Source organism: Harpia harpyja, chromosome 13, assembly GCF_026419915.1.
Source record: "Harpia harpyja isolate bHarHar1 chromosome 13, bHarHar1 primary haplotype, whole genome shotgun sequence".
Classification (NCBI taxonomy): Eukaryota; Metazoa; Chordata; class Aves; order Accipitriformes; family Accipitridae; genus Harpia; species Harpia harpyja.
In genome coordinates, this window is record NC_068952.1 from 36044709 (window position 1) to 36058764 (window position 14056).

At 35.6% G+C, this 14056-nt stretch overlaps 1 protein-coding gene across 1 annotated transcript in view; it reads right to left on the reverse strand.

The window, feature by feature from the left end:
- NUP133 (nucleoporin 133) overlaps nucleotides 1-14056 on the reverse strand; it is a 37650-nt gene that overhangs the window by 3270 nt on the left and 20324 nt on the right. The window contains exons 16-24 of the mRNA XM_052805715.1: nucleotides 12837-12959; nucleotides 12291-12390; nucleotides 11053-11295; nucleotides 9668-9801; nucleotides 7866-8024; nucleotides 6276-6411; nucleotides 4321-4439; nucleotides 2732-2812; nucleotides 652-716 (exon numbers count right to left, since the gene is read on the reverse strand). Coding sequence (XP_052661675.1) covers nucleotides 652-716; nucleotides 2732-2812; nucleotides 4321-4439; nucleotides 6276-6411; nucleotides 7866-8024; nucleotides 9668-9801; nucleotides 11053-11295; nucleotides 12291-12390; nucleotides 12837-12959 — 1160 coding nt within the window. The remainder of the gene's footprint in view (nucleotides 1-651; nucleotides 717-2731; nucleotides 2813-4320; nucleotides 4440-6275; nucleotides 6412-7865; nucleotides 8025-9667; nucleotides 9802-11052; nucleotides 11296-12290; nucleotides 12391-12836; nucleotides 12960-14056) is intronic.

Genomic DNA, 14056 nt, shown 5'->3' on the forward strand with positions numbered 1-14056 from the left:
CTTCTGAAAATTAGAAAGGGCAGGGAGGAAATGCCATTTGAGTTATTTAACCTAGGAGAGAACAGTAGCACTGCTTGATGAGACGATTCTTCTGACCAAGTGAATTCAGCCTGTATTTGGTGTTGAACATCCCTAAGAGTAGCTCTCTTAAGCAGTATTTAAGGCTTCGATCGCTTACAGTCAGGAATGTAGCTTTAACTCAAAAAGGTCATGAACTTGTCAGTGTGGTTCAATGGCCAAAAATAAGTGAAACAGAAGTTTGCAGAGTGACCTCTGCACATGTTGCTCTTCAAAAGCTTCTACCTTGAGATGCTTCAAAGGGAAAAAAAAAGTTTCGGCACTGGTCATTCCTTTTACCTTAGCAAAGGGTTCAAGAATGAAAGCTGCATGGCTACACTTCTGTCTCAGGTGCTGAGAATGCATAGTAGGTTGCCAGTGAGCTAAGCGAACAAAGTACTACAGGTTTTTTTTTTGTTGAGGTTTCACTTCACAAATAAAAAGACACATTCAGATCACATACTTTATACTTTACTAACATTATGCTATGAAATTCAGTCTTTTCAGTGAGCTAGAGAATAGTATACTAATATGTAATTCTGGAAAAGCTATGTCACAAATACTCCCAGTAATTTATATTTATATTGGACTTACCCATCTCTTTGGAGAGCCTTACAGAGAATTTTAAGTTTCAGATCATTTACATCCACTTCCTCTTCCTTCAATTCATATAAGGAGAAGAGACAGGTAAGTTAAAAATTTTTTTTTTTAAAGAAATAATCACTCTGTCACACAGATTATACCAATGAATTAGATCCTTCAATTACTGAACATTGTTTTTAACACATGCTATTTTAACAGATGACCTGATCAGACTGTTGAAACACCAAAGACTGTTCACTTCCATTTGAAAACATGGCTCAGACTTTCTACATCACCATACGATTGCTGAAGACCAACTACCTCAATTTAAAAACTGGCATATTTTAAAGCACATGAACAAATACCGATTTGTAAAACAGTGTATTCTAGGCAAGGTTTATTTCAAAATGTGCTAACTGGTGACTGAAGTCAAGGCTCTTTTTTCAGCATGGCCAAGCTAACTGGCATGCATTTGTGTCCACATTAGGATGTATGTTTTATGAATATATTAGTAAGTGTCTTCAAAAATACATATTTGTCTTGGAAAGGGCAGTCCCTTCATTGCACAGAAACTTTGAGATAATTGGTGTCAGAGCCCTTTTTAAAATATGTCAGAAAAAAGACCCTATATTTTTTCCACCTCTCAATGTCCCAAAGCATCACACCTACTTTAAATTCCCCTCATAAGAGATAACAGAAACCATGAACACTTGAATTTAGAAGCCTGGAAGCAAGAGGATGGGTCTCAACTTTATGCTATGCTTTTGCAAGAGAAAAGCAGGGAAAACTAGGGAACAGCTAGTTTTTAAACTCTAAACCACCATCTCTAATTTGTGCTGAATGGTTCTACTCAAGTTGTTAGAGACTCAAATATCTGAGCAAAAAGTAATTTTGAAATCTCATGTTTTTAGAGTGACATTTATTTAGATGTAAAAAAAAATATATAGTTGTATCTGTTCATGAATTGTGTTGGCAAAGTTTAAGAGGAAAACGAATTTAAAAGAGAGAACCAAATGAGTTCACTCAAGTTTATTTTACTGCAAAATATTATTCTTCGGACTATTTATGTTGTAAAAATTAAGGTGGAAGTTAGGAAAAATAGCACTGAATTTTCTTTTTAAACTAAAGAGAACTAACTCAGAGTAACATGCTACTCTAAGTAGTAATACTCTCCTCAGTACACAAAATATAATATAGTACTAAACACAGGACAAGTAAACATATTCATACATAAAGCAAAAAAAAAATACTAGTTAATAACAGTTATGTTATTCAAAAGAAAGTTTGGTAAAAGAAATGCAATTAAAACCAATTTAAAATAAATTTAAATTTTAAAAACAATTTAATTAAAAAGATATTTGTAGTTATCAAACCAAAGTTAGTGAAGACCAACAAAATGGCACAATGGTGTTTACAAAGCAATACTACAGAGAGGATTTTAACTTGAAGCCCTACCCAGACTAACAGGAATTGGGATAATCAGAAAAGAGCTCTCATTTTCAATTGATAAGGAATACTTCTGCGAGAATAATACAACTTTAGCTTTTTAGCAAAGACTGTTGCTAATTTAGGTTTGATGCTCCTCAGAAGTTGATTTATTCATGCTTAGCGAAAGTTACTCCTGACAAGATACTAGCTCATAGAATGAGATGCAGTGAGAAAGCAGACAGCAAATCTGTGGTTCAATGCTATTTACATGTTAAAAAGCTGGTGACTATCCCACCTTATCTCATGACAATCGGAGAAACTGCCAATAGGAAAGATACAAGAACTAAACTACTGAAAAAAGATGATCTTGTCCTGTTTGGAGAAAGCCTGTAGGGAAGCAAGGCTCTAAAAAAGAAACCATAGACTATAAATGGGAAGTGAAGATGAGGAGTGTCATTTTTCTTATCTAACTTATCTAAACCACATTTGGCAGTAAGTCTCCAGTGACTTAAAAACAAACTGAAAAAAAACCACATCAGGGGTTATTTTTAATTACCATACACTAAGCTAATATGTTAACTAACTACAGATGCATCATCCTAGCTTAAATAATAATAAATAAAAAAAGTGTCTGGGTTAGAAATCCTTCAAAAACTTTTCCTACCTCATCAATATATTCCAGCAGATCAAGTGCTTTCTTGAAGTCATACTCATTGGCCCTTCTGTTCTCATCACATATGTACATCTATGATATGAGAGATTAACGTAGAAAATTATTTTTAGCCTACGAACTAATGTAACTGATATCACGGACAACTCATTGTGGGAAGACCACCATGTATTTTCCACTTACATGACCTTCTCATGAAAATATGTCTTGATTCAACTGCAAGTATTTTTATAGTAAGGAATATACTTAAGGTTTTAGAGCAGCATTCCACCTACATGACAATGGTCTGTGGACAAATGATATTGGATATAAGGCTGCTAGGTTTCAAATTTAAATGCCATTTAAGGCTGTAACATTCCTGGACTATTGTAGCCAGAGCTCAGCTCCACAAATAAGATCTCAGAATTATTTCAGTAATTAAGCTGAAAGCAATACTTAAGCACACGTACTGCCTTTCACCTTTTAAAAACAGATGAGTTTGCTATCAATATTTCATCCCCTCCCGCCTCCCAATTCTAAATTAGTACTTCAAAGGAAAATTAACATTAATGCTCTTTTTATTTACACTTTCCAAGTTTCATTCTCGCATTGCAAGTAGCAAGCATGAACATTGGTTTGACAATCGAGACAATTCAGAAGGAAAACTGTCATGGTGCCAGTGCTTGCCAAGTCATGAGTGACACTTCCTACTCTTCCCTAATCCCACAAATAGCCTCACTTAAAGATACAGGTAATGACTTCAGAATCTGCTATGAGCATTACTCTAAGAAATTGTGGAGAATGTAAACAAGCACACTATCAGCTTTTGATTTTCCACAAGATTACAGAAAAGTAAGGAGTTGCAAAACTGACAACCAGACAGGACCTGATTTGTCTTAAAATGTATTGTTGTTACTCATTGAATATTTTTTGTATGCATCACTGGATGGTAAAAATATGCTGCCAACAAGGCAGAAACAGTAAGGCTACTGGTTACTGGCTAACACCAGAAAAGGGTGCGGAAAAGGACTCAACGCTATTAGTGATCCCAGTACTGGAACAGTTCATGTTTTTGTTTTGGTATGGGTTGGGGTTTTTTTTGTTTTTGAAAAAGGAAAAAAAAGTAGAGAGACTTTGGGTGCCTCTTTGCAATAGGTGACCAAAAGCCTCTTCCTGCTTCTAGCCTTTTCTTTTTCTAGATAGCAGCATCCTTCTCCACTAAGGTGGAATTCTTTGGTCCTTCTGCCTTCCAAGTTCTGCCCTACTGAGAATGTAACAGAAGGTAGAAATTGTCTCAGATTCAAAAACTGGCTTAGACCAGTAAATCAACTTCTAGCACTGATTTGATTTGCTTTTTCTCCTAGCAGCATTCTAAAGCACACATTCAACAGGAAGAAATTTGAATGAAAAGCAGCATTCTGAAGTTTGGTGCTGGTAGAAACTAAGCAAACATAAACCAATTCATCATATATCAGATCTTTAGGTGCCTAGGAAGTCATTTAAGGGATAAAGACAGCTGTGATCTTCTCATTTATTTTATCACACAGAGGCAGAAAACATACTGGAACTTTACCTGTGTAATGAAGAAAACACGAGATACTTACATCAATGAGCTGAGATGCAGACAACACTGGCATATCATTGAGGTTCAACTGTTTTTCTGCCAGTAATTGTTCAGGAAGTGTCTCCTGATGTAACAGAAAGCGTTCCTGTTCTGATATTTCTTGTAGTCATTTAAGGAAATGAATGTTTCATGTTATTATGGCAGAGTAGTAACTGTCAAGTCACAATATTATTCAGGTCTACAAGTGTTTGTTATGAAGCATTCTATTTGGACACTCATCTATGTTCCTAAAGCACAGAAATATTTCCACTTTGGTATTACCATCCTGGTGAACTAGTTCTTACTTTCCACTCAGGTTCCCTGCATAATGCAGACTGATAACTCTTCTTTTTTTCTCAAAACCACAAAATGGAGGGATTGGAGGGAGGCTGTTGCACTATGCAGCAAAGTTGCTTGCAATTTTAGGAGCTACCTTTTGGCTGAAGACCTGTGTCATGGACCTGCTCCATCTCATGAATTATTCAATTTTTGATTGTTTTATTTTCCAGTATGATCTGCTTCAGGGTTAGAAACTTATTAGGCTGAAACAATCAAAATGGAATAATTTCAGCCACACTATGTGAACCCTGCCCTGCCCACCCAGTTCCATTGCATGGTAGAAAGGGGAAAATAATTCTAAGGAGCACTTTATCTGTTTAAATGGATATGCAAAATGTGGTGGAAATAATTGTTCTTTCTTTATCAATAGGAAACTGATAAACAAAGAGCATAGTTTTAAAAGCTATGTCATGTGTCAATATAGAAACGTGTACCAACGTCCAGACCAAATTTTGAGAGTACATTAGTCTACTGAAATAAAGCTTTGATTTCCTCATTTTTCTACAGTTTTCCTATTTAAAGATGAGATTCTTCACATCAGCATAGGCTTTTTTTTTTCCCCCACAGTGGTGAGAAAAACAAATGGAAAATTTAAGATTTCATGCAATGTTTTACAATTTAAAAGGCAGATAACATATTATTATTACAAACTAAAAATAATTTGTAAAGGCTACTTAGTTATCATAATTATCCCTGGGCTTTTTCAACAGGATTTCTTTTAAGAATTGTACATAACATACACAGATAAACTCGCAGATAAATAGAAGTAAGCTTGAGTAGTAACCTTGAGTAGTATCTCAAAGCTTCCCCCTGGTGGCCAGTACCAGCTTAACTATTAGTGTAGAACTGCTTTTTCACAAACGCACAGAACCACGTGCTACACAAACAGTATCGGGAAAAGGATATTTTCCAAAGTGATAGGAATGGCAGAGCAGTGGAACCGTTGCATTTGGTAAAAAAGCAGAATAGGTATTCCTACTTTACCCATTAACATCCTTTCAGTTAGAGCATAATGAAACACTGTCACTGTAACCTTTCTAGATACAGAGCAAGATGCTGAGAAAGCACTTCTTGATCACAAATGTATATATTTGCAGGTATATTATTACAATACAGCACAGTTACTGGAGTTCCTTGTACAGCCTAAGAGTCTCAGGACTTGAGAAGAATTCAGAATTGAGAGCCATTCAATAAACAGACTTTATGAAATTAAATCATTTTTACCTTGCACCTGAAATATAAAATGCAGCTTCATGAAAACACATTCAGTGAGAATGGTTTACAAGTTTCAGCCACTTCAGAACTGTCTATGACATCTCAAAATACTGTGCAGCTTGTTATGTATGCCAATATTTTGCGTGTTATTAGAAGAAGTGAAAAAGTACAAATTTCCCATGCTCGTAGTCCTAACTCACAGGTGAAAGTGAACACTGAGGTTACTGCCTCACACCATCTTCCTTACCGTTCCTGCAATGAGCAAAATCATCTGCCCATTTATCCTTACCACATTAACTTAGAGCCCTCAACCTAACAAATTAACAATCTGCAAAATTAACATGATTCTAATCCAATAGACTAATGAAGTTATTCTTCATTTGCTCTGTTTTTATTTCTTACCTTCTATTTTCTCTTGCAGTATGTCTTCTGAGAAGTCAGATGCCAGTGCAGCTAATTTGCTCAAGCCAAGTAGTGTTTTCTTCTTTGCAAAATATCGGGTCTCCATATTTGCTAAAGTCTGCAACGTTCTGTGAGCCTGAAATTAATAAAGATATTAGAAATCAGTTTTATAAGTTAATATCAGAAGGTTAACAGATAAGGATTTAATCTGAACTGCAGTCTCACAGCTATTTATCATTTGTAATACTATAACCCTTATTTTTAAAAGTCGTACAACTTGCTCATTACAACTTTGCATTACACTCTTCAGGAAGAGACACAGATCTTTACTCCAATTATATAAAAAAAAATCTTTCCAGTACTAATCAGGAAAAACTATTTTATGATCAAGGAAGAACTGCAACTTCGCATATTATACCTCTGGGATCTTATTCAAGATATTCAAGACAAGGTGGCTTTGCCATAAAAGCCAGGCAAGTATGCTTTGACAGAACAGTTGCACGTGCAGTTTGATTTACTTGTTAATTCAGGAATTTGAAAAAACAGAATTGTATGTATAACTGCTGCAGTAACCAAACATATAGGTGAGAATTTATTTGTCTATCAGACAAAGGAATAGAAAGTTATTTCTGAGTAAGTGCTCAGAAATAAACTATCCAGACTGAATTACTTGCATATTTTAGAGTCCTTGCCCCCTCTTCATAGTGCTTTGCTATAACAGAGAAAACCTCAGTTGACACAAACAGAATATTACAATATTCTCAGGGTGGGGTTTTTTGTTGTTGGTTTTTGTTTTGTTTTGCATTTTGGTGGTGTTTTTTTTTTTTTTAAGGCGCATACAGTATTATCAACTTATAATTTGCAATAGGGTACATGTTTCCATGCTCTGCATGCTTAATAAATGTGCACATGGACTGAAAGAAGCTATTTTTGTTTAGAAATAGTTGATTTGCTAAAGTGAAATACATTCATAAGTCTTGCAGAAGGAAGGAAAGACTGACCACCTGGAAGTGGGGAAAGAATAACTGGACAGCCTACAAGGCAACAAAGGATCAAGTTTAAAAACAATGTCACATTAATCTATCCACATGCACATCTGCTATTAAAAAAAACCCAACACTTTTAAACTATGCAAGTAAGTATTAAAGTAATCAATACCTTTTTTACTTTTGTGATACCTCCAAATTCCTTTGCTTTAAATAGTTACTCTTGAAATACAAGTTTCAGTTTTTCCCTCGCTGGATAATCTGATAATGTTATTGATATTCACTGTACACCCCCAATTCCATCAAAGTAGTGATCACATAGCCAAACAAAACTTCCTTGATAAAAATATTAGTCACCACAAGGGATGAAAAGCAGCCCTAATTTCCATTACATGGTGCAGTGGCTTATATGATATACCAGATGGTGCCTGGAGGGAGGCTATTGGTACTCCATTAATAATCTCTGTCATCTCTCCCCTAACTCATCTAGATAAGCCGTCTTTTGATGAAGAAGAGTCATAACTAGATTATTTGCCTACTTGAATATGTACTTGACCTGTTTAACATGTGATATTTCAGTTTGGTTGTATTTAAGAAACTCTACCTTTTGCAAATCCTGACTATTGATTTCATGTAACCAGCTCAGATGCTCGTGAGCTTGCAAGAAATTGGCCAGCTGTCCGTGCTGAGCAATAGGCTGAGACAACAGCTTCCCTCGCTTTCCTTTTTCTAGATACCAGCGAAACAGGAAATCTGAAAAATTCTGAAGATAACAGGAATACGAATACATTTTAAAAGTTACATTTAAATATTTTATTTGTCTTCTAAGGCAAAATGCTTCATAAAATACAATTGGGAAGAACATGGTAAGAACCTGCTTAACAAAACAAGACACACACACACAAAAATATAGTGTTGATGAAAAAACTTAAGAGTCCTGATAGAAACAGTGTTTAAAGAATTCATGAGCTACTCTGCAACAGATGCTGATAGACACAGCATCCTTCAATGGAAGTGAAGGAAGTGCCAAATGTAAATTCTTCATGTTAACCCACAAGAATGGAAACAGATTTTGCATCAGTCACAGTTCTAGTCTTATTTTTTCACTTGTTCCTTTGCCCCCCCTCAGAACTCTGTGCTTACTATTTCCTTTCATATATGTTTACTTCCACTGTCACTGTTTTTGAAACATTCCCTCCTATCTCCAAGTGAATGTACAACCTTACTTCTCTGTCATTGTTAAAAAACAATGTATTTAAAAACAAAACAAAACAACAAAACTATCCTCAAAAACTTCGAGGTGAAATAACTAATCAGGATTTGTGTTTGAGATTTAATTTAGTCTTTTCAGAGTAATTTACAATAATGCTAAATTTTAATTGCATTAACAATTTAAAAAATAAAGTTTAAAGAGGCCACTGGTCTGATATTCTATCCATTAGACTTGATCTATTCAGCTCTACATTTGCCACAGTAACTTCTTTTCAGAAAGTGTTCCATTTTTCCTTTAAAATAAAGCATGTAAAGAAGAAAGAAAAAAAAAAAAGATAATTTATCCCCTTCTTTGGCAGTGAGTATTTAAGCCTCACTATTAAAAACGTTTACTATAATTTCTGTCCGTTACTGATACTTTTGCTTTTTCTTATTAAAACAACCTTTCTGTACTCTCTTTATTAGGAAACCTGTAGACTGCAGGATTTCTCTTTCCGTAGTTGTTGTGGAAAGCTAAACAAATTGATCTCATCAACTCTCAAATTAGGAAACTTTTGTCCCAGTCCCCCTCACTTCAAGTAGTCTCTACTGCCTTTTCCTTAAGCTTTGCAATTTTTTAGCACACTTAAAAGTTTTTACACCAGGTTTTAACTGACATTGGAAAAATTGTCCAACAAGTACCTAGCAGGACAACAAAAAAGACCACAGCAAGACCCCTACCTTCCTACTCTTCTTAACTACTTTTCTGTTTACACATTTAACAATCTCATCTTCTCTTTTGGAAATTATCCTTAAATTTCTATTATATTAGTTTAATAAAACAGCAGTACACTGACTACAGCACCTCAGTGAACAAGTCACAAAAAGCTGAAAGCTGTTAAGAGTGAGACAATGTGTCTGAGGCACAAAAAAGGTCCTGTGAAAAGTCACTGTCCATACAGCTAGCACCCATATTTCTGCTGACTTGCTTTGCAGGGTCAGGGTAAAATACTCAATTGAGTTCTGCACAGTGAATGTTGACTTCAATTTTCCACATTACCCCTGTACGTATATGTAAATACATGTGCATTAAAAAAAACAGAAAAAGCAAGCCCCAAAAGAAATCAGAACTTTTGCAACATTTCAGGTGCAAATTATATTTGCATTATATTGTATTATAAAACACTATCTAAAAGAAAAAGATAAAAGACTTACCTGATCTGCAAACTGACTCATGTAACGCTGTAATCTGGCCTGGTTGTCTGTCTGCTCACACATTTGCACCAGGATATCAAAGTCACAGTACTTCTCTGCTAAAGCAGCTGCCATCTGATACTGTCCCAGGGAAACTAAGTAACCAAGAAAAAGACTTTATATCAAACAAGCTCATCTTTGACCACAAGGGGATGACCGAGGGCAGAGACCAGAAAAATGAAAACAACTTTCAAGTGTTCACATCAAGGAGATACTTACACATTCCCAAAGAAACATTCACCTACTGCATACATATCCTGTGCATGTACAAGTTCACATACCTACCACCTCTGTCCCTCCAACACAAGAGGGAAGAAGAGAAGTTTAGAATACTAAATGGCCAGTATATATCCTATTTTCTCTGAAAGTTGGTATCATCTGCTATTTGTGCTGGGGGGGACAGGGGGGAAGATTCAACGCATGACTTAGTATCTGTAATAATAGCCATTTAATTACACAAAGTGAAAAAAAGCAGCAGGCAAAGGCTTTTGATAAAAAAATAGAACAAGTAAAGACAACGGGGTTTGTATTAAAAATATATTATTTAAACTCAGGTTCAGTTAAATACATAAAAGTTGTTAGACTACTCAATTTTGTTTGTAAGGAAATATGAAGTTTAGATTGAACATAATGATATCAAATGCATTTACAAGCTAACAGAGCCCAGGAATGTCAGTAACACTGAGAATGATAGTTTAAGAGACTCTTCTTAAGAATATTTAAGAATGTTAGGAAGCAGTGATTATTAGATTGTTCTATTTATATAATTCATTTTTCATCTAAAAAAAATTAAACTTTATAAAGTTACTAAAATGTATTTACTCCAAGTTATTTCCACTTCAAAAGGGGGCTTTGCTGTCAAGTACTCATTAAAGACGTGACCACATCTGACAGGTTAAACAACAGGTTTGATTATTAAATAATCAAGATTCAAAAAGTAACTTTTCCCTGATAAACACTAAACAAGCTTTCAGGCAGGTAAGTTTATGTCAACTTGCAACAATATAAACATTTAGAAATCCATTTATAAGTTATTTTCAGCCAAGTGGCACAAGATAAATTCCTGCCAGAAAAATGTAACAAGTTAGCAAGAGAAAAAACTTCAAGCAGCAACGTGTCTTATTACAGGTATGGGCATGGATGCAGTCCTGGATGCAATTCTGTAATCTGGTTTTATTTTGCAAATATCTCATTAAATCTTAAAACCAGTCGTTTATACTCTGAAGGCAAACATGTAGAACAAATAGAATTCATACACAGATACCATTTACTCTATCAGATTTAAATAATTTCCTCATCAAATGGAACATTTAATCCTTGCATTAAGGAAAACAGACACTACTTACGGAGAGGAGACAAGAGTTCTGATCTTTTCTGCACATACTCCATTTCCAGACTGCTGTATCGCTCTTGATCAGCAGGGCGGTCCACAGATTTCAGCTGAGAAACATAGCCATCTAGAAAACAATCCAGTAGTGCCACCAACTGTTCAGCCACAATGCTACGGAGGTTACTGTCCACTTGGGGATACACCATCTTCAGAATGATTCCATGCTGACGTATTATTGCTGTACGAAGGCCACTAGATGCTTGGGAAAACAACACAGAAAACAATAACCCTATCAACACAGGAATCTATGCTGAAGTATAACAAAAACATTACTATGTATAAGGAAAAAACAATAGAAAGAAAAAAGCTAATAAACATTTTAATTTTAAAAATCAAAGCAATATTATAAAAAAAACCCCAAACAAACCAAACACATACTCCCATCTACCTTTACATATTAAATTTGGCCAAAATGTAGTAAACAAAAAAGAACAGAAATAGAACCACCCCCTGAACAACACAGATCTACAATGTCAACTATCAATACCAGCTATGTTTCAGAAGAAAAGAATCACTTGCATGATCTGTAAGCAAAGTAGAGAATACACATGAGGAAAAAGCAAATTCTGTTAACCTGATTTAAATACTTGGATGTAGTCATCAAGATATAAACACACCAAAATAGCTTGCGTGGGTCCTGCTTTTCAAAAGATTTTTATCTTGGGAGCACTAAACAAGTGTGTTTTACATGTAGAGGCCACAAGGAAGCTTAAGCATCAACTGGAAAGTGCTTGCTTCTGCAAACATTTGTACTGATAGTTTTTCATGTTATTAAACCATCAAAACAAAACACACTTAAGGAAGTGGAGAATCATCAATTCTTTTAAAAAAGTTATAGATCACCTTTTATGATTCATTTTAATGTTACATATCCCATAGGTCTGCCAACCAGAACCAGTGCACACAAAACAAAACAACAACAAAAAATTAGCGTTGTTTCCCAAACTTTGGGTTTGTAGTCAAATCTGCAATGCAAGTTTTAAAGAATTATCATCAATACTGGACAAAATAAATGTTCATTGGTTCATTCCCCAAATGAAACCTTTAGCTTTTCCTATTCTTACTGACAGCCTTGTAGCAGCATTTAACAGCAAGTTTAACATTCAGATTGAAATTAATGTGTTCTGAAACTCATGAAAAGTACTTTTTGTTTAGGATAGTTTATTAATAAACTAAGTAATAATAATTTCTCACCTGTCCATGGAATATATTCAGGTTCTCTTTCTGGAAGCTCTCCTGTTTTATATAAAGCAGCTTTCGATTGACGATACTGACAGGCAGCTTGTAGCATGTCCTATTTAAAGGCAAGTATTTTTTAAAGTCTACCTGCATATACACAGACCATAAAAGACGTTGTCTTTTACAATTCCAAAATGTTCTTTTAATATCCCCTTCTTTCTACATCACTTTCTCAGTTGTGCAGAAGAGCACATACTGAATGAGCAAGACACCTCAGTGCTCCAGCACAAGCTCTTCGCTCTTTGCTACATGCTCACGCTTTCACAACTTCTAACAATGCTGCAACTTCTCAAACTCTCTTTAGCAGTGGCTCAGGAGGAAGAGGAATGCCCCTAATTCCACGAGACCATCTTTTCCTTCCTAATATATCTGTACATGTGAAAAGTGCATTCACTTTTGTTCTTGTGTCAGTAACTCAGATGTGCTGCACTCAACTTGTTGATTGCTCTTCAAGATTTACCTTCCCCTCCCACAAACATTTTAGTTAATGCAGTTCTATACCTTAATGATGTTGTTCACATTGACAACTATCTGGGCCCACTCAATTGATTCAATAGGCATATCTTTCAGGATTTGTTCCTCTTCTTCTAGTAAGCATTCAAAGATGGAATCTATCTGGGACACCTTAAAGATAGAAAGAAAAATTGCACTAAACACAAACATATCCATTACCAGCTGATACATGAAAGCCAAGTTATGAGAGTTTGTCAGGGTTTTGGCTGGGATAGAGTCGATTTTCTTTCTAGTAGCTGGTAGAGTGCTATGTTTTGGGTTCACTACCAGAAGAAGGTTGATAACACACTTATGTTTTCAGTTGTTGCTAAGTAGCATTTAGACCAAGTCAAGGATTTTTCAGCTTCTCATGCCCAGCCAGCAAGAAGGCTGGAGGGGCACAAGTTGTTGGGAGGGGACACAGCCAGGACAGCTGACCCAAACTGGCCAGAGGGGTATTCCATACCATGGGATGTCATGCCCAGTATATAAACTGGGGGAGAGTTGGCCTGGGGCAGGGGGGTGGGGGGCAGATCGCTGGTCAGGAACTAACTGGGCATAGGTCGGCAAGTGGTGAGCAACTGCATTGTGCATCACTTGCTTTGTATATTCCAATCCTTTTATTATTATTGTCATTTTATTATTATCATTATTAGTTTCTTCCTCTCTGTTCTATTAAACCGTTCTTATCTCAACCCACAAGTTTTACTTTTTTTTTTTTTCCCCCCTGATTCTCTCCCCCATCCCACTGGGTGGGGGGGAAGCGAGTGAGTGGCTGCATGGTGCTTAGTTGCTGGCTGGGGTTAAACTACGACAGAGTTATATAGAAAAATAAACAAATGCTAGTAGAAACCACATCAATAACCAAAAATATTAAAAGGTGTCAACTACCTAAATGGATATGATATCACCAGCTTATGGTTCATACAATTCTTAGAATACAAGAATTGCCTTCTTTCTGGACTTAAATCTTGGGGGGGTTGGGGGGCGGGGGGGGCGGAAATCTCACTTTTGAAGGCAACCCCATAAACATTCATTAAGCATATTCCTCCACCTTCTGAAACATTTGGCAGTAGAACCTTTGTTAGATAAAGTATACTGGATAACATACCTGCTTTAAAATAGTAGACAATTATTTCTATTGTCTTTTATATTTATTTTTCTCCATTAGCAACTACTGTCCTCTACAGGAAAAAAATTCCTAAGAATAAATGTTTTGTGCATAGTTC